Here is a 21,363-nt window from a genome sequence, read left to right as displayed (position 1 = left end):
CATGAATTTGAAAACTAAAGACACTGTTATCAACCACTGAGAATTTTTTAAAATGAAAGAACGCTTTACGCCCTGCCTCCATTTCAATAAAACGGCTAAGTGTGAGAGCCATGTATGGGATTAAACTATCCAAATCCTCTAATCAACGACATTATTAGAGACAACAAAAGGACTAAGAGGATCCTTATGTAATTCAGCTGTAAATCTGAACTGCTTCAGTTACATTATTTCTGGAGTCTATCATATAGTGCTATACAGCCAACAGAAAAAAAAGAAGAAAATTTTTTGGCAGATCACAGATAACCCTAAGGGCTATTTATCATACATAATTGCTAAAACAATATTATTCTCAGGATCAAAGATTTTCTGATTAATGAATAAAAATCCAAAAGTGTATGTCTACCTATGGTACTTAGTTACCAATTAGATCAAGTTGTTCCCAAAGCAGAGAGGAAATGCTTAACTAATATGCATTTCAATAATAACCTCTGACAACTGAGGAAAAAGAAATGCTTATTAATGAAAGGCTGGAGAAAAAATGTTTTAAAAAGTAGACACATACAAATCACCAATATTTAGGTTCTAAAAGAAGCATAGGTACCATGTAGGTTAAAATAGTGTAAATTTTTAAAATTAAAATATTTATGACTTAAAAATAATTATAAACTAACTTAGTCAGTCTGAGTGTCTTGCAATGAAAGAGATGTTAGAAGATGAAACAGGAAACTATAACACCGCTTCTGCCTTCGTGGGGAATGTGACCTAATGCATGACACTCATTCTGTGGCTCAACTCATTTCAATTGTTTTTGTTTAATGGCATGAAAAAGAAAATCTTTCCACAAAGCCTCTACATAACAAATTTGTATGGTATGAGGGGAACTGTATTTCAAAGTAGGAAAAAAGTACACAAGTGTATACACATACATATGAACAAAAGTAACAGCTCAGAAAAACTTAGTAACTGTCTTATAACCTAACCCATTTCAAGGAAATAACTTTTCCTGAATATATTTCTAAAAGAATTATATAAGAAAGTCCAACAGGACAACTGCAATACCTTTACAATAAACAGAAGGAAAGGAAAAGGTATAGTATTTTTAATTCTTAAAACAATATTTAAAAAGAAAACGCCATTATAGACTTACAGCCCATTTCCGCATAGTATTTTAGTTTTCACAACCATCCCCCATGTCCCTGGTGTCCAAACTGCCTTTGTGCTATTCCTGACAAGTGTACAGCTGGCTTCACTGGCCTAATGACAATCGTTTCAGAGAGGCTGGTGAAAATATTAAAGCATTAAGTGACCAAGGCTATTTTTACTAACACTGAGATGTGGTTTTGATGAAGAAAACCCCAAATTCAAATGGTTATTAAACATTTGTTTTTGAAATGCTCTGCTGGCTTGACAGAATGCAGTCTTTACCCCCCAACCCTCGCCCAACTCTGGTGGCTGTGGGCAGTCAGTCTGAATGGGCTTTAACTACACCCAGGCTACCCCCACCAGCACAGGCTACCCCCACCAGCACAGGCTACCCTCACCGGCAAAGAACGTGGGAACCTGAGTGGGGAGATATCAGCAGAAGACAGCAGGTGCTTTCTTTTGTTTGTCACCTACAGAGAGCTGCTGAACCAGCACACTTCTTTTTCAAACCATATCACATATGAGATAAATTTGTTTATATCTGATTTTGATAATGTATAATATACATTTTTGCCTCAGTTTCGGATTTAGACAGATGGCTTACAAAGCTCTGAAAAACCAACAGTGTTGACACTCTGCAATGGGGCTGTCTGTTCCATTGATGTTTCTTACCTCAACATCCTTTCTCAGTTTCTCCAGGAACACCTTTTTGTTGTTGTCATCAATATAGATCTTTTGGCCCTCATTGATGAAATCATTATCCTTTAAAGTGGGCAGTTCTTTGGCCTAAAACAAATAAACAAAAGAATGAGAAAGAAGCTTCAATGAAATCTCGAGGACACCAATAGCTTCGAATCCTGGAAGCTAAGTTTCTACCCCTGGAAGCTGCGTTTGCCCTGCTCACCACAGGGGTCTTCCCCAAGGCACAAATGTGAGGTGGCCTGAGTACCGCCAGGGGGCACCAGTGAGCTACGACCGCTGGAAGCATTCCCACTAGGAATGGAGGGTGAGGCATACACCATATTATAATATAAATAAGACTTTTGTAACAGATGTCATGGTTTTCTTCGGAATGAACCTGACTGCTTTCTTACATGCACTTTCTTACAAGAAGTCTTCTAAGGATAGAATTTGTATTCTTGGAATTGTCAGGAACCCATAATTTTCTTACTGGTACAACCCAACTGCACATCCCCCACACTTTTTGGGTAGCCTTTGCTGGGGTCGTGTTACAAATAACATGTTATCTTGCCTCAGAAAAGCGCCGTCCATAATCATATCTAATTTTTGAGCCGGGGAGATTAGCCATCAGCCCTTCCAAGCCTGCCTGCTCCCTACCCCACCAAGAAGGAAATGGTTTTCATTTGCACAATGTCGAAGGAAAATATCTTCTTTTAGCATAAAACATTCAGACGTGAAGTTCTACCCTTTACAAATAAACAAGAGGCTGGTGAGCTGGCAGCTAAACTGTCCTTGGGTTAACCAACACAAAATAATGGGCAGTGTGATCAAAACATTGGTCACAAGCAGGAAAGAACTCTAGCTTGTGCTGTAGGATAATATAGGCATATAATTTTTAAATAGTGTGGGTAATTCTATTTAACTTTGTGCAACCTGCATTCTGAAAGAGTTCAAACCCATTCAAAACTCCCCTCCTTCCTTTCAGCTAACCCAGCTTACTTCTTCCAGTTGAAAAGAATCCAACATAAAATATTCTTTCTTAGTGTACTAATGAATGTCTGAATGGTTCTCTTTTCCATAAGTGTATGAACTATATGAAAAGAATCCCAGGAAAGCACATATTCTCTTTCCTGGTCTCCATCCCCCAAACCCCTTTATTCAGAACAATAAAAGAAAACTCCCTGGGCATTTGTACCATCTTTCAAATGCCTGAACTGCTCACTTCCCTCCTATTTTATAAGGTATACACATGTATGTAAACTACCCACATCTACCTGACACACACATATATGCACATATATTGTGTAAATACAAATTGGTAGCTTAGCTATTCATTTTAACGTTGAGAACAACTGAAAAGTTTTGCAATTCTGAATTTGATGTAACTACTGCCAAAATAATTATCCTTACAAAGCAGGTACAGCAAAGCTCAGAAATCCAAAGATTCAATTCAATAAGCAGCTACTGAATGACTGTCATGTACAAGAATGCAAAACTGAACAGGTCAACATTTCTAGTCTAAAGGAGTTTGCAGTCTAGTATGAAAGACACAAAAGCAAATGGGCTGGAAACCGGGCAGCATGAGTACATAAAATACGCAGATAAATAACATGCATCTTGGGGGGAGGGAGCATACTTGCAAATACTTTTATGGTAAGTCACAGAATCTTGAGGAAATAAAAACGCAACACCATTCTCCAGAAAACAAGAGAGGGGTTTGGTAGACTCATCCCCTAAATTTGTCATTAATAATTTTAAAATAAAGTAATGAATGTCAAAGAAACCCTGAATTTAAAGACAGCACATTAATGTCAAATGTTTCACTCAATCACACTGGATCCTTAGTTCCCCCATTAGAACTACAAACACGTCGAGGTTTCACCGTGAAGAAAACACAGGGATCTGAGGTTTAACAAGCTCATTCCAGGGGCAGTGAGCCCTGCCAAGAACACAGAATTGGAAGGGCCTTGGAAGAAGGGGTTGAAGCCAGGTTTATGCACAAAAACTGAGATGGAGAATGACTGTGATTCTCCAAGTAGACAACCTTGGCATTTCTGTTTTTGGGGTGTGAGTGTAAGTGGGGGTGTTAAAATGAAGATATCTGCCTTAACTCCACAACCTGTACATGTGTAAAAAAAGAAGGGGAGAGGGACGTTTTTGTGTGTGAGAGAAACGTGTCTGTAATGGCAGGCGCATTCATGAAGACAGCGCACCTCGGCTTCACCCCAGCAGAATCACCTCCTGCGACGGGCAGAGTAAAACTCTGGACACCCTGGACCACATTACTAAGCTAACTTGTGGATTTCACAGGCACTAAGGACGTATTCAGTTGGATCAAGTTTAAAAACGACCACCAAGCTGGTTAAAAGACTTCAGGGCTTCTATTAGTAACAGGCTCAAGAGGCAAAGGCGGATCCTTAGGTCAGCTGCTAGAGGAATCCAACACTGGTCTAAAAACATCCACCCCAAAGTGTCTGTGGGACGGCAGAGAGCTTAGGAGCACCAGAATTTTGGAGACCTGACTCCTGAGGTTCCAATCCTGGGTCCACCCCTTACTTGCCAGGAACCAGGGCCGGGTTTCTGGTCTCCAGGCTGTTGCCTTATGTGCAGAATGGGGGGAGCAGCCGCAGCAGCAGCAGCCATAGGTCCTGTCTAATGAGCACTTAATTTGCATCAATTTATTTAAGGGCTTCATCTCATTTACTCTTAGCAACCACCTTAACTACTATTCTTAAACTCGTTTTACAAGACAAGGAAACTGTGCTTAGATAGATTACACAACTTAACAAGTTTTCACAGCCTGGAAGGTGAGTCTGGTAAGCCAGTTCCCGTGCGGAGATGGGAACCCAGGCTGCCTGACTCTCAGGCACTTGCCTAAGGTTGAGTTGTTCTGAAAACTCAACCAAAACCTGTGTGACAAATGTAAATAGTGAGTGGCACTCGACCTCACCACCGTCATCACCATCATCACCATCATCTCTGTAAGCACTCAATAAATTGCATGGATTTAAAACTGGTATTGCCCTGGCCAGTGTGGCTCAATTGGTTGGAGCATCATCCCAAACACCAGAAAGTTTGGGGTTCGATTCCTGGTTCAGGGCACATACCCAGGTTGCGGGTTAGATCCCCAGTTGGGGCAGGTGCAGGAGGCAACCAATGGATGTTTCTCTCTCATATCGATGTCTCTCTCTCCCTTCCTCTCTCTAAAATCAATTAAAAAAACACACCATAAAAACAAAAAAACTGGTATTAAAAATTGAAAGTGCATACAACGTATTTTCTTTAAAAAAGAACTTTAAATCAGCTGTTCTTTTCTACTAAGAACTAGATGACAAAGACAGAGTCACCCGATGATCACATGCCCTCAAGACTATCTTACTGATTATCTTTTTAAAAAATTTCAAGCTATTTCTGATAGTGAGCAACATTTATATTAAAAACACCATTTAAAAACAAGGGCTGAAAACTATTATGCTATAAATTAATGAACTTAAATCCTTGGTGTCATGCTGCCCACAAAGGTGACAAAGGTGATATCTATAGAGCACCCCAGAAATCACTGTGGGTGGCAATGGCGTCTACCCTCTGCTTTGCAACACTGTATTATTGGCACTTAGGAGAGTTTTGAAAGCCTTGAAATCACTGAGCCTGGTTCTTTAATGGGTGTCTTTCATACTCTTTCTAGTTCAATGCAGAACCAGCCAGAGTGCGGAGGAAATGACCAGAGCTAAAGACATCAGGTCAGAAATACTTCTTAACTGTGGACTCTCCAAGGCTGGCAGCCAGCCAGCAGTCAGCAACCTTTCTAAAGTGGTAACAGGTTGTCTTTATTTATTTGCTCTGAATTAAGTTCTCCTGCCAGCTCCATGTAGATTGGGAGCCTCCAAATGTGATGGAGGACTTGCAATACCACGTGCAGTACTTGCCAAGGAGGCCAAAGCATGGGAGGGACCTGCTGTGCCACCTCCACAGTCTGCCCAGCCCTGGGCTGCAACTACTGCCCGGGGCCTCTGGGAGCTGCTCCCAGGCCCTTGCTGGCTGAGCAAGGCTGTGTAGTTCAGCATAGCCAAAGTTTAAGAAGGCAAAGTTACTTTCCCTTTGCATGAGGTCATTCTACTGGGGTGGGGTGGGCCCCAAATGGCATTTGTCTCTACCGATGTGACATGGAAATGCACAAATACAGCTAAAAGCATAAGCAGAGAGACACCATTCCTCCTGAGATTTAGCTATCCTGCTTCCACCATTTGGACAGAATTAGCAGATGAATATCCCTCACACTTTCCTGCTGGGTAATGCCAGAACAGCAGCAGCCAAGCCCCCCCCCCTTTCAGCTCAGCATGGTCCAGGTTTCTACTTAGGAACCTGAAGTTATGAGCAGACTGGATCCAGCCACCTGGGTTATATCTCAGCAACTCCAGCTCTTAGCTGTGTGACTTTGAGCAAGTTACTTAACCTCTCAGTTGCCTCATCTTTAATTGGGGATTAGCAGCTGGCACTGTTGTGAAGATCACATAGGTTTATATATGCGAAAAGTAAAAAGCTTAGGGCAGTGCTTGCCATATGGAGGCTTATTCTTGTTATTTGCTGGTCATGGTCCCTAGTATTGCTTATAGTATCTAGAGTAAAGCTCATCAGTGCTAAATCCAGAGCAAGATTTAAAAACAAACCATGTTGGCATATGGAGTATTTTTATACTAGTTGTGATAAACTGAACCAGCTGCTTAATGTGCCCAAACCTCAGTTTCCTTGTCCATATAATGGTAAGTTAATACCCATCTAATAGGGCTAGTGTATTATCTAAATGAAAACATACAGTGCTTGGCGATAAGAACTCGCTCTGTATTCGTTTGCGTCTTAGTAGCACACAAGCCATTTGACCGTGACCAACATCCTTAAAACAGCGTGTTTCTTACGAGTGAAGAACACAGACTTGCCCTCCTTTTACCCTCCTGATTTCTTAAAGAAACAAGCTTTGAAACTTGGGATACCAGTAACCTAGACCGCATTAACATTTCCTTTATTTTCATGTTTTAATGCTAGTCACAAATGTCTCATAAATTTTCTACATGTTGTCTTTACATTTTGAAGACACTTTCTTTACTTGCTGCACACAAACCTAGCAGTTATAGCAAGGTTATTATTTCATTTCCCTGCATCTGACTTGGGTACATTAGGTGCATTAAAGCGACACTGGCCAGAGACTTATTCCTCTGCCTTGTCTGCTCCAGCTCCATACCTCGTTCTCCAGGCCTCAGCCGTGAATTGTCCTGGCTAGTAAAGCCTCTGTGGCCCACTGCAAAACCTATCCCGAATCGGGAAACCTCAATGAAAATGCCCTTATTAAAACCCTAATGAGAATAAAATGTTGCTACATGATAATAAAAAATGGGTACATAAACTTCTTAGACTAAAAAAGTATTTAAATTTCTATTTAATAACATGGAATAAAATTTAGTAATTTTAAATATATGGCCAGAGACAGAAATTTGCTGACTCTTGTCTTACCTTAATTCTCCATGGGATAGTTTTCCTCACTGAGTACATCATAAGAGTGGGTAATTTTGCCTGGCCGGTGTGGCTCAGCGGTTGAGCATGGACCTATGATCCAGGAGATCAAGGTTCAATTCCCGGTCCCAGCACATGCCTGGGTTTCGGGGTCTTTCCCCAGCAGGGGGCGTGCAGGAGGCTGCAGATCAATGACAACTCTCTCATCATTGATGTTTCTGTCTCTCTCTCTCTCTCCCCCCCTTCCTCTCTCTGCAATCAATAAAAAACATATATATTTTTTAAAGTGGGTAATTTAGTAAATGCTATTTTGCTGACCTAAAGCAAAAATTCACTAACTGAAATCTTGTAGCCAGAAAACATTAACCAAAATACTACAGAGTAATAAACTTACTGGGAACATACTTGCTATGAGGTGTAAAAAAAAAAAACCACTGTTTCATTATAATGTGTTTCTCCCTTTGTGTAACTACTTTATTAGGTGAAAAGTTTTTGGTTTCTTTTAAAGCACATAGGCTGTCCCTCAGTGAGTCTATATTCTTCAATAGTAAGAAGTACACTAAGTAACAATATTGGTCATGGTCAAAATAGCTTATGTGTCACTAGGACACGAATGAACATAGACGTGAGAGTCAAGATACACACACACCGCATCAGAGCCTGAAGATACTCAACACCTGAAGATAATATTTTAAATGTATAAATGCTTCTAAATAGAAATAATTATTTATTATTCCCCAGGGCTCAATAAAAGATCTAAATGATTTTCAAGGACAGATTTGGCCAGGGCTTGAGATAAAAAAGGAAAAAAATATGCAGAACTAGCAGCTACAAAGTTTAGAGCTCTCATTTTTAGAAATGAACTTGTACTTTCATGGCCAGCTCAGCACACAAAGACCTGGGAGTTGCCAGAGAGCAACTGCAGGTTCCAGGAGGGGAAAGGTGGCACAGAGCTCTGCTCCACCCAACAGAATGGTGGAAAGGTAATAAAAACAGGGCGCAAGAATTTCCCTTCTAATATAAAAACACTTAGCACTTCTAATAAAAACTTTAAATTCCAAATCACTGAAAATTTTGCAGATTCTCTGAAAACAAAACAAAAAAATAAATGTTTATCAAAAGGATTTACATTTTCTATTTGTTTCAAATGGAAGTTAACCTGTTTGTTTATTTATTTCATTGGGTTCTGTGCATTGACGTATGATTGCTGTCACATTCGAGAGGCTTAGTAATATTGGGTATTTTAAAGATTAGAAAAGCCAGAAATTATCCAGAAATTTTATTTTACTGAGACTAAAAACATCTAATTATTTTTTAGATGACTCATGTTTTTTAAAAAAAAAATCACAAATATTTGAAACTTGTATTCACAATCAAAAACGTAACTTTAAATACCACAAAGTTCAAACTAAAATGATACTGGATTTTCATCATCATTCTACAATTACATTAAATTAGATATAGTCCATTGTATTTTAAATTGCCAATAACAATAGGGGAAAAAATACATGTATCTGAAATGCACAGAGCCAAAATTTATAGAATACAGAACCAAGCTTTTTTTTTTAGCCTGGATAGAAACCTTAGCAGGAAGATAAACTGTACTCCTGTCACAGTTGAGTGTTTAATGCAAACAGGATTTTGGTACCAGAAGGTTTCAATGCAAAGGATAATACACAGCATAGTACTCTGTGATTAAAGGACTTGTATTTCAGAAAGAAATGAATTTTTGTTCGATGTGCTCATTTGGCAACCCGTTTAAAAGAAGTCTAATTGCAAGTCTTGATGTCAAAGATTGTTGCCTGGTGTCCCTTTGATGGGCTGTACTGGGACACTCAGAGCTGAACACAAACATAAGAAGTATGTACTAATTATTGTCTCATGTTAGGAACTGCTTATGTTCCTGATTTACTTGTTGCTACAAGCTCACCTAAATGAAAATAAACTTGCAAAAAAGACTAAACCACCTTTCACCGAGCTTGCCAAAAAAACAAAAAAACCTTCATAAAAAGTCTGTGGGGCTGAAAATATACTCTAGAAATATTTCTGTAAGGGAGGGAATTTTAGGTAATCCTGACATTGGAGCTAGGATAAAGGTAATTTGATTGAATATATGTGGAATCGATTTTGGGGTAATAAGAGATGTTCGAGATTTACAATAAAATCAGTTCTGCTTCTCAAAAACATCTAAGCCACAAACTGAATACATGAAAAGGCAAATTAGCGAATATGGGTAAAGTTCATACAGAAATAGTAAAGGTAACAGGTGTTTTCTCACAAAAGTAAATATAACAACCTCCTTGAACAACGCAAGCAGTGTGTCTGTACAAGCTCATGGCTGGGGAAATGATCCAACCGCTCAGTAATAACTTATAATTTGTACAAGGAGAATGTTTACGTTTGTGACCAGCATCTGGATGTGAGTTTTTATTTTGAATGTTTATGTGTAAGTATAGAAAGAAAATATACCCCAACATACTTGTGAAAATACCTCAACATACTCATGAAGCTGCTATAGTTAAGAAGCACGAAACTAGGTAAGCCCTATCATAATTTTGCAATTTGGAACTGTTAAGGCAGGCAGAACACAACTGCTGGTTATGTATTTTCCCTAAAATTTTCACACTAACATTTAAAAAGTGATATTTATGCCTATTCTAATATCACCAGGCTTTTAGAATGTAATGGCCCTTTAAGTGGTGATGTCAAAGGTGACGGACGGTTTGGTTTTCCTCCACGGGCTGTGATAAAACAGTTAAGTTGCATACAGAACCTACGAGATAGGTTTGTTACAATCTGATCGGAACGTTCTGTTCCATAGATACTGATGGTGATAATCTAAAAAATGTCAAAGTCTGAAACTTAAAAAGTTTGCTAAGTCCTATAGTTTCTGGCTTAATGCTAACCTAGTGAACATCGCAACTGCATTATTTTAACAATTATACATCTGCAGCAGCTTGGCTTAAATTCAGGCCACATACTACATTTTGGAAGTGTTCTCTCTACTCCAAGTCTTTCTGGAACCAACTGGGTAAGAGCTGTCAGCTTAAAAAAAATTCTCCCACCTAACGGCACTGCTCCATGTGTGCTTGGGATACCCTAAGTTGATTTCATTCACGTGAAAAAAAGTTAATCTAAGGCAACTGAGATTTTATACACAGCCTGGCTTGAGGAGTTCAACGCTGTCCTCAGGAAGATGCTCACGAGTCACTGAGTGGGGTCTTTCTTTTTCATACACCACTCTTGCCAGTTGGGAAAAATTTCAGATGAACTGAATCTTAAAAGCTCCCAGAATAACGCCCAGGGTTTACATCATGGGGTTCTTAAGGCTTGGTCAGACATCTGCGGACATGATATGAAGCCTCGGAACATTTTTTCCATTAATAAATAGCAATGGCCTTAACCTAAACCTAAAACAGACAGGGTGTTTTAGTGACTGCCAAGTCCAGGGCTTCTCAAATTAAAGTCTGCAGCTGAAGTGCACTTCTGGAGGAGGGGAACGTTTCATTTGAAAGAAGAGATTGTTATCAACACTGAAGCATGAGAACCAGTGATACAATCAAATCGTTTAATTTTACAACTGAGGAAAAAGTCAGGTGATTTATCCCCAAATCCCAAACTTCCATTAATGGCAGAGCAGGCGCTGGGACTCAGCATCCCTAACACTATGCTTGGTGCCCTTCTCCCAAAGTCCCCTTTCATAAAACATCTCTGGGCCACAACGCAGATGTTACCAGTGCTGCTTCTCACAAAAGGTCTGAGAAACAGGCCATGCTTCTGCTCTGAAGGGAAACTTTCCCCTGCACTTTCGGGCGTTTGGATAGGTGTTCCTAACAGTGGCTGGCCAATGGAAATGATTCACTTCCACCTTGGCAGGTTAAAGCATCAGCTGACTCAGGGCCTAAAAACCTTGACAACCTCCCTTTAACTAACAGCGGAAAAGGAAGCACTTTTCCAAAGATGCCTGGAAGGACAGGCCGCTGTGCTTTTGTACCCCAGACTCTGAGCCTGCCACCCTCGTTACGTCACCTTTAGCAGCAGCCTGAAGAACCAGATAGAGGTGGTAATTAATTATAACGTGCTACAGTTTAAAGATCACAAAAGAAATGCTGAAAACCGCTTTAGGAAAGCATTTTTTCATGTGAGGGTATTAACGATTAGGTCTCCTGAGCCTTCAGGTTAGTAATAGGTAAAATGTCAGCAAGGGTGACAGTCACTTAATTGCCAGTGCAATTCACAATGCAAGAATCGACGAGGTGGCTGCTGTAGCCCATTATAAAGTGTCAACAATGATTATTGCCAATATAGTTATACAAATGCCAATTGCAGGGCAGCTGTTTTCTTTCAAATGGGTTCCAGGGAGAAGGTTAAATGTTAAAAGGAATCTTCTTATTGGGACCCTTGGACTCCATTACACAGGCTTTACTTTATCTAATAAAATTAGACTTGAGTTTTAAGAAGAACTGTCCAGAATGATGAACAAAATGCATATTTGTGTAAATCCCCAGGACTCTCTCTTTCGAGAACATGGGCTTTTTAAAGAGTCAGGTCAAATCCCTCTGAAACCAAGTGAGTCCAGTTATGTTTTCTTTCACTTCCCTGGATTCCCTGCTGAGCAGCTTGCTTGCTGGCAGCATGCTAAGACTGTCATTTGGTAAAAAGCAGTCCGCTCAGCTATAATTACTAATTTGATGTCACACTGGAATTGCAGTGCAGCTGTGAAAAGATCGACCACCAGGGAGACTCGCATTTCTCTGTCTCATTTAGAGGAGGCTAAACTGCTAGAGCCATGAATGGAAGATGCCCTTCCATTAAAAAGGAAAGAATTAAAGAATGAAACAAGTCACAGCAGCTGTCAGAATTTGAAAACGGTCTAAACAAAATAAAAGCACTGTTCTGCTCTTTTCTTTAAATTCAAGACATCTGTACATGCATGTTCCGATACTTGTTGCCACGAATGTGATCCCATTTTGGTTGGAATAGAACTTCTTTATTTCCTTCCGTTTCATCTTCAATATTATGCTAATGCAAATCACACTACATGTTAAGCTGAAATCGGAGGGAGGGGACTTGTCTGCACCTATATCACTAAATATTTGAAATGACAGTTTTAAAACTTGTCATCAACAAGTTAAAAGTATGGGAAATTGAAATAGTTATAATGACTCAAATGAAAAAACACACAGAATTCAGATTATGAATTAAGCCATGTTGATGGAGATTCTCTATGAAAACCGTTCTTTGCACCAAGATAATAATTTTGTAGAGAATGTGGTTACACAATGAGAGCAATGGAGGTAATATTCTTGCATATTATTTGTTTACATTTATAAAGGCTAACATGTTTAGCTTTCTCCAAATATTTTAACCAGAGGTAACAGTGATTAAAAACATTTATAGTTTTATTTGTGAAGACAAAGAACAGCATGCTTTCTGGATAAGTAAAAAATATTAACTGATCATGGAGAGAAAAACCTGAAAACCAGCATAAAAAAGGAATGCAAAAAATTTTTTAGAACTTAAAAACCAAATACTTATACGAGTTCAGCTTCATTAATACATTTCATTTATTTTTGTATATTATAGTTTAGTCAATGTTACCTCACTGTGGCTGGATTATAAACAAACTGCCATATCCAAGAGACAGCATGTCCTATTGCAGGCATAGTCTCCTTCACCAATTACCAATTTCAATTACTTTTACATTCCATATCTTCAAGGAATCATCTCTCGCCCCTTCTCAGGGAGCACTTATAATCTAGGGCAGGTGGGTGGCCTTTTGGCCCCTCTCCTGGAAGGAGAGCTATCATGAACTCCAAGCCCAGAAAGTAAAACACATTGAATTCTTCCACAGGGCAATTGTGTAGATGATTTTAATGTGTACATAGTGTAAGATATAGTGACATGGGAGGTATTTACAAAAATGCCTACATTACACAAATTAAGGAAATGTGAATGGGTGGTTGTGCCAACACAGCATAAAATCAAACAATTTATTTCACTGCTTTTTTATTTTTAAATCAACATTCAGAATGAACTGCTTTAGTACCATATTTAACTCCAAAATAATGTTTTTGTCAGTGCAGTGTTTCCTTTTTCATCTTTATGATTCATAGGATTCAAATATATTTTTGATAATATGTCCTTTAAAAAGAGGAAAGAGGGAACTCCCAGACATTTAGAGTAGCACATTTATCATAGTGGTTAGAAAGGTGTCTGGGCTGGAACCCTGGCTCCATCGCATCGTAACTGTGGGACCTTGGACAAGTCACTGAACCTGATAAGTAACTTCTTTGACTCAAAGGAAGTAATAATAGGTAGTTGTGAGGATTACATGACCAAATTCACGTAAAATTTAAAAGTGTCTGGCACATAGTATGCACTCGACAGATGTCAATCATTATTATTTACCTTTATAATTCTCAATACATTGACATTAACATTAAAAAATAAACCCCAGATTAAGGTAAAGTTTCTCCTCTGCCCCTAGTCGTGCGACGCAGCGTGGGAACTCAATTTCGGGGTCTCAAATCTGTCACAGGTGAGAGGGGGACTGGACTCTGATCTCTCAAGGCCCCTCCTATCTCTGACTTTCCAAGCCCACCTCCCAAGGAGATGTTTTGAGGAATAAATGGCACAATCCCAAAGAGGATAAAAGTATAATCCTTAGAAAAGGGTTTCTGTTAAAGAAATCCTATATTCTCACGTTTTTTCACAGAAATCTAGAGGAATAAAGGGCTAAACGTTTTTGGTGAGGTGGGCAGTGGAACTGTGATGAATGCCATGGATTTCTGGAAAGTACAGGGTCCTACAGGTTGGGCAGTGGAGGGAGATACAGGTAACTGAAAGTTCTGATTCTAATGAAATACGGTATTACAGTTACAAGGATGTCAAATACTTGTGGCTTTCTGTCACACATGTCTTTGCTTTATAACTTAGACTTCAGCAGCAACCGTCCCATTAGCTGTAACTGTCTTTCTCGGCATTGGTTATTGTCAAAGCAGAACAAGTCCTTGGTGATGAATCCTGAAGACATCGAAGTGAACAGAGGGGAAAAAAGGCTGCTAGCAGTAGTCTCAAGGGACTTGAGAACAAAGGAAAAACCGAGCAACCAACATGGAATGATGGCTGTCATCACATCCACATTCTTACTCAGGGGCTGGCTTTGTCTTATGAGCCTGAAAAATGTGGGTGGCTCTTTAAACAGTTCAGCTATTTGCTCCTAGGAGAAAATCCCAATAGTACGAAACCTCTGAATTTCTCATGGACTAAAACTTAAATACCTAGTTGAGTTCTTTGACACCTGGAAGAAATGTTCAGTCATAGCAACACAGGAGTCGACAGTCCACCATTTCTGCTTCTTTGGCCAAAGCTGGAGCCTTCAGGGTTATTTACAAGGAGGTTGTAAGTATAAAAATATATTCACTGGTGCACAGTAAAAATACAAATGGTCAAAGAAGGACCTACCATTTCATTTTTTCTTCTCTCTTCTTAACCCACTGCTATCTGGCTTCTGCTCCACCCACCCATTGTCACTGAAAGGTTGCCAGTGATTTCCCAGTTGACAAGTCCAATGGATAATAAATTACTCAGTCCTCACCCAACCTGACCTTGCAGAAGCATCCGATACTGGGAAAGTTCTCTCCCTCTGGTTTCTGGGACAATATTAGAGAAGAAATTTCATGAGAGCAGGGGCACTATTCACTGAGGCACTTCTCATAATGCTCGGCAAAATGCTTGCTCATAATAGATACTCAACAAACATTTGGAAAAATGATCCAAACTTTCCTGGGTCATGTCCTATCTCTTTGGCTGGTCTTTTGCAAGACTCTCTTCCTTTACCCGTCAACCTTAAATGATGATGTCCTTCTGAGCTGGCTCCAGACGTGCTCCACCTCCTATTTCATACACTGGTCCTGAGGGACCTCACTCCTTCCCTGTCTGTGCTGATCCTCTTTCCCATGAGGTTTTCCACGCCATTTCTTCCAGTCGAAATCCTCTCTGTAGTCTCTCATGCCTCCTGGACATCCTATTCAGATGCCGCATGACATCTCTAACTACTCCTTCCACCCCGCTCCCTCCCCAGAGAGTGAAATCAACACCTAGGCAACTATCCGAACCAGGAGCTAGGGAGTCACCCTTGATCCTGCCCTCCCTCCACACATGCTCCCTGAAACCGTTCACCTCCCACATTCAATCTCTCGGTTCTGTGCACTCTTCTTCCTAAATCGCTCTATAATCTATCATATTCCAATGTCCCAGCTCAGGTCAACACCTCATCTGGGTTATTTCACCACCCTCCAGCTAAAGCACCAAGCACACCCCCTCTAAGTTCCCCCATAAGCTGCTCACTCTTGCTTCCCCCCTGGCTAATGCCTGCTTCTCCATCAGGTTTCCACACGTCACCTCTTCTAGGAAGCCTTTCCTTGGCCCCACCGAGCTGGAGACAGGCGCTCTTGCTATGTGCTTCCTAGGGAAGGACTTATCACATGAAAGTTATTTCCTAGTAATGTCTGTATCTCCTGCTAGATGTGTCTGTGTGGCTCATTATTTTAGTCCCTGAAAGCTAGGATAGTAACCATAAAGACATTCACAAAGCTTCTGAATGAATTAGTAATTTCCAGATCCATAAAATTCACACCAAAGTTGAATGATATCATTCTGAAAGAATTTAATTTCAAAAACAAAAACCTGAGCCTCAGCTTTCAGAAGGTTTAGTAAAAAAAGACATCCTGAGGTGAGGGAGAGGAAGAATGACCGAGAGCACAGAAGGTGCCTTTCACATAAGCAATGTCAATTTTGGTTATTTTAGGCTTACACACAGAAAGCACTTCTCAAATTCTTAATCAAACTGACTGAGGCTGAATCTGTCTAGAATCTTGTATAATATACTAAATGTAGTTCAAATATTTCCTACCGTTCAGTGACTCAGGAAAACATAAAAGGACATAGTCTCCTCCCTAATTCCTTAAGTAAAAACCACTAATCATATCTTAACATTTAATAGTTGGAAAAGAGTTTAAAGCTCATGCAAGCCAACATTTTATAGGTGAGAAAACTGGGGCTCACAGAGGCAAAGAAACTTGCTCAGGCCGCACCTGGTTAGTTAGTGGTCAAGTGTAGAGTTAGGACCCTGCTGCTGAGCTGTACATGCCAGTCTTGATCATAAGCTATTGCACAAGCGGCTGTGTTTTCAAGACCACATTGCACGGGAACTGCTTCTTCCTAGCACACTTAAAACTAATAGCTACTTCATTGTTCAACCAAGAGGTATGGGGCAGCTGGTCTGAAAAACAGAAGTGAAGTGAAATACTTTAGTTCAATACTGTGCTTCTCTCTGGTGCTGAGAAGGGGGACATGGAAAGAATCACAGTGGCAGAGTCAGAAAGAAGGAATGAAGTAAGAGGCCCTGTCCGAGCATGCCGCAGGGCCTTGGTGAGGAGTACGTCAGGGCACTTACCTTTTCTTTGTCACTAGCTTCTCTAGCCACTGTAGAGCCCTGAAACACAAAGCAAAAATAAAAACTTGCACTGGATTTCATGCTTAAAATATGCAAACATTCCAGGGCAGAGCATGGCAATAAGTGAGCACCAGCTCTGCTGTGGAGCCTTGTCCTGAGTGAGCTCTGTCCCTCTCTGATCAGTACTCACTACCCAGTGTGCTGTCCCTCCGCAGGTTTTCCCATCCACTCCTCTCCAGCCCTTTCCCTGTCATGCCCTCTGGTTCCTGTCCTCCTGCTGGAAATCAGAAAATCTGACTATCACTGGAACAGTAACTTTCTAAACACTGGATCAAAACCACACTCTCCTTTTCCCATCGGTTGCCAGAAATGGCTGGTGTTATGATCTTCAAAGGTGAAGCTGGCCATCAGCTGGCTGCAGTGACCACTGGAGCAGCAAATGCCTCTTGCCCCACATGTCTTCCAGATGCAGGCACATCCTCACTCTCTGACTGCCTTGCTCCCTTGTTAGAGTAACTGATGACCACGGTCTCTTCAGTGACTATAAGTAAGGTCCCTGTGGCACTTTCTGCCCCCCTTCACCTTGGAGATCCCTCACACACACGTTTACGTGCACTCCTTCTGGGCCAGGGACCTAAGAGAGCGCAGAGCTATAAAGTGGAAGAAAACACAGCTTTTGATCTCAGCAATTTCCCCTCTGCTGCACTGGTTTTCAAAACGACACCTCAGGGCTCTGGGGTTGTCCCAGACTACCCAAGACCACCTCAGGTGCTTAGAGGGGGGATTGGGGACAGAGTCCTAGCAGAGAAATTTTTCTTTGTTTGTGGAAGATTTTTTAAAAAGGTTGGGAAATGAATGGCGAGTGAATTCCTAACTCTATCAGTACAAGGACTACTTGTGCTCTGTGCTCCCCACGACCATGGCAGTGTCTCACATAGCAGTGCCTGGCATTAGCCAAATAAATGGATGGAGAAGAATCACAGGCCAATCCACTCTGTCCCTCCCCGACCAGCACTGGATGCCCAAACTTCATCAGGGTTAAGGGAGCATTCATTTACCTGACTTCCTCTTAAACAGACATGCACTGCCCTGCAACACTTGCATTAGCCAATCATTAACAGAACTTACGTATCACTGGGGGAAAATTAAAGTAGCTTCTAGATTGGCTATTCTTAAAAAAAATCAAAATTTGCACTCCATGACCATCTTCCATTTAAGTAGCTCAGTCACTAATTAGGATGTGTGTGACCTATAATTCACAGAGGAGGAGATGCAGACTGAGGAGACTCCTTGTGCTGGGGAAGGGAGTGGAGAACAGGCCAGAGCCTCCCCCAGGGTCAATTCTCCATCCCCCTGGTGCTCAGCATTCCCAGGCCTCGCGGATCTGAGAGGCCCTGCTGCCAGCTCAGGGCAAATGCTCGAAGTTTCTTGGGGATATGTTAGAGGAGCATAGGCTGACCCACCAAATGCAGATGAGCGGTGTGAATCATTCACGAGGGAAGCCCAGTTCCACACCGCAGTGGGCACCCTTGCACTGTACAGCCCAGCAGCCGTAACTTGTAACGGTGTGTATTCATTGCTTTAGGGATTCTTGAACACAGGCCACAAATATCCTTAGTGCACTGATTTCTAACAAAGAATGTTCCCAAATGGAAAAAAAAATGGGACACATCTGTAATACCTAAGCACTGCTTATGCTGCTGGGCAGAGGGAAAAGTGATTTATTCCTTTTTGTATCTTAAACCAAGTTTTTGGTTGGTGGTTTTTGTTTTAGTTTTTCTTTCCTACAATATAACCCTGTTTAGGATTCTCAGTGGAGCTTCATCTCTATGTAAATGCAGATCATTAGCCTGGAAAAAACTCATCCAAGTTTAAATTAATTCAGAATGAAAAACTAAAACAAAAATAGAAAAGTAAGGTTAGTAAGTTAAGGCGGAGAGTTTAAGCCATAAAATGATGCCACATGCCCAGGTACCATCACAATGGAAAGTACTGGCAAAACAGAATCTATTTATTTTACAAGCTAAAAAGGGAGATGAGTGATAAAGTTCAAGGCAAATTAAAACTAAAATATCCAGCCTACAAGTATAATTTACATCAAGATATATTTACTAGGTGCACTACCTTAAGCATTTCCAGAGGATAAAAAAGTAAGTAGGACAAAAAACTTGCCTATAAGGCACTTATACTCACGAGTAGAATTGATGAGATAACCAAAATTCATTGACCAATTCCATATGCTATGGGTTATGCTGGACATGACATGCACATGTCTCATTTAATCCTCACAATCCAGCAAAGGTAGGTAAAATTATCCCCATTTTACAGATGAAGAAACTGAGGCTTATAAAGGTTCAACAACTCACAAATAGCTGACAGTGATAAAACCAGGACATGTGGCTTCAGAGTTCACTCTGGCTTCTCACATGGGAGAGTCAGACCAGTGAACAGAGTCCTGGAATACTCAACAGAGCCTTTGTGATAGAGATGGTGTCAAAGAGGCCTGTGCAGTGGCTGGGATTTCCACCAGGGGCAACTGCAGTGAACACAGTGGTTATGACTTGAAGACAGGACAGACTAAGGCTGTATTTGGAAAGCCTGTACAGTTAATTTGAACTCCGGAGGGCAGGAGATGAACCTAGACCATTTCCCCTCCCTTAGACCAGCATTTCTCTAAGTGTCTAGCTAATTCAGCACCCAGGGGTCCCAAGACCCTCTCAGAGGTCTGCAAAATCAAAACTCTCTCTATAATAATACTGAGATGTTATTTGCTTTGCTCACTGCTTGATAGTTGCACGCATATTGCAAAAACAATGGTGGGTAAAACTGCTGGCACCTTAGCACAAGTCCAGCAGTGGCACCAAACGGTACTAGCAGAGTTTGTCATAATATGTCTATATCTGTATCTATATCTATATCTGAATACACAAATTTCCTTGAGGAAGCAATGAAATTTGTTTTTAATAAATCCTGACACTGGAGTACATATCTTTTCAATATTCTGTGTGAGAAGTATGCATAAAGCACTTCTGTTTAAAAAAAGAAATGGTTTTAAGAACAGTCATTTTTGTGATGGTTTGAGTTATAAGTTCAACTAGACAGTTTTTTCATGAAACAACGTTTTTGCTTAGAAGAGCAGCTGACAATGTATATTTATTCATATCTGGGCACTGTCAGATATTTGCTCAAAGATAAACTAGGCTGCTGGGTTAGGCTATGTGTAGAGGGACTGTGTGCTGCCAATTCATGGAAAACAACGAACAAGACTTGTGGCCAGTGGTAAAATTTGAGCTTTTAAGTAAAAATTAGAAATTTTTAAAAACTTGTATCTGCCACCCTGAGCTTGACAGTTTCTCAATACTTAGACTTTTCCAATAAACCTGGTGGTGATAGTAACGTGACTTCTTGATATCGTAAGGAAATGTGTCACTATTTGGAAAAGCACATAACTCAGTGAACCCATCCATTCCAGATGACCAAAGCAGGATGCATTCAGAACCATGCAGCAGACAGACCAATGGTTTTTAATGAAAAGGGTACAAAAGTTCACTGATGTGACTGCAGATTCCACATTCCACATAAGCTTTGAGAATTACCATTTGTCAGGCGTTTAGATATTAAAAAATATCCACAAATTTTGGAAAAAGTTATTAAAACACACCCCTCCCCTTTCCCAACTACATGTTTTTATAAGGTCTGACTTTCTTCATACAATTCAATCAAACAGAACCAGATAAAACACTGCAACCGTCAGACTTAACACCTTGCTGACTGGCTATTTTGAGCCAGAACTCGCCCATGAGGCAGGCTACTTTTCTGTCCTGACCGATCAGCAAGGTGTTTAAAATTACTTACATTAATATAAGTGCAGACACAAGTTATCTCATAACCAGTCAGCAACGTTTGGACACAGAAACACATGTATACTCGTGACTGGTCAGCAAGGTGAATTTAAGTCTGACGTTAAAGAAATTTGCAAAAATGTAAAACAATGTCACCTATCTCAATAATTTTATTTGGAAAATATAGTTATTTTTCATAAAAATACACTAATATGTAATTGTTTTATAATTTTAAATAAATTTGAGTATTTAAAAATTTCTCATATTAATTCCTAACATTGCAAATATCAGTAGACATAACCTACATAAGCAAACGTCTTTTGGGGTCCTCTGTAAAGAGTGTGAAGAAGTCTAAGATAAAAAAATGTGAGAAACACTGATGAAGGCCAAAGCTTGGTAAACTTTTTCTGAAAAGGGTCAGCAGGTAAGTGTTTTAGGCTTTGTGGTCCAAAACAATCTCTGTGATAACTACTTAACTCTGCCAGCAGAGCGCACAAGCAACCACACACAATACAGACACAATGGGCATGGTGATATCCCAACAAAACTTTGTTTACAAAAATGGCCCAGTTGGATTTGCCATGCAGGCATGTCATAGTTTACCAAATCTTAACTTGGACATTCTGTCTCTAAGTCAGTGATTCTAGAAGTGACCTTACTCCACTCAAAATTTCCAGCGGTCTGCCACTCACTTAATGCCTTCGAAATAGCCTGTCTCAGGGCTTCTTCCCT

The 21,363-nt window shown here is 40.4% G+C and overlaps 1 protein-coding gene across 1 annotated transcript in view; it reads right to left on the bottom strand.

Moving 5' to 3' along the window:
• The window catches only part of PIP4K2A (phosphatidylinositol-5-phosphate 4-kinase type 2 alpha), a 161,684-nt gene that overhangs the window by 12,544 nt on the left and 127,777 nt on the right, over nucleotides 1-21,363 (bottom strand). Inside the window, exons 6-7 of the mRNA XM_081131705.1 lie at nucleotides 16,790-16,828; nucleotides 1,816-1,929 (exon numbers count right to left, since the gene is read on the bottom strand). Coding sequence (XP_080987831.1) covers nucleotides 1,816-1,929; nucleotides 16,790-16,828 — 153 coding nt within the window. The remainder of the gene's footprint in view (nucleotides 1-1,815; nucleotides 1,930-16,789; nucleotides 16,829-21,363) is intronic.

This window comes from Miniopterus schreibersii, assembly GCF_964146895.1.
Source record: "Miniopterus schreibersii genome assembly, chromosome: 1".
NCBI classification, from domain to species: Eukaryota; Metazoa; Chordata; class Mammalia; order Chiroptera; family Miniopteridae; genus Miniopterus; species Miniopterus schreibersii.
Note: the sequence above shows the minus strand (reverse complement) of the source record. Positions and strands in the feature narration are given on the sequence as shown.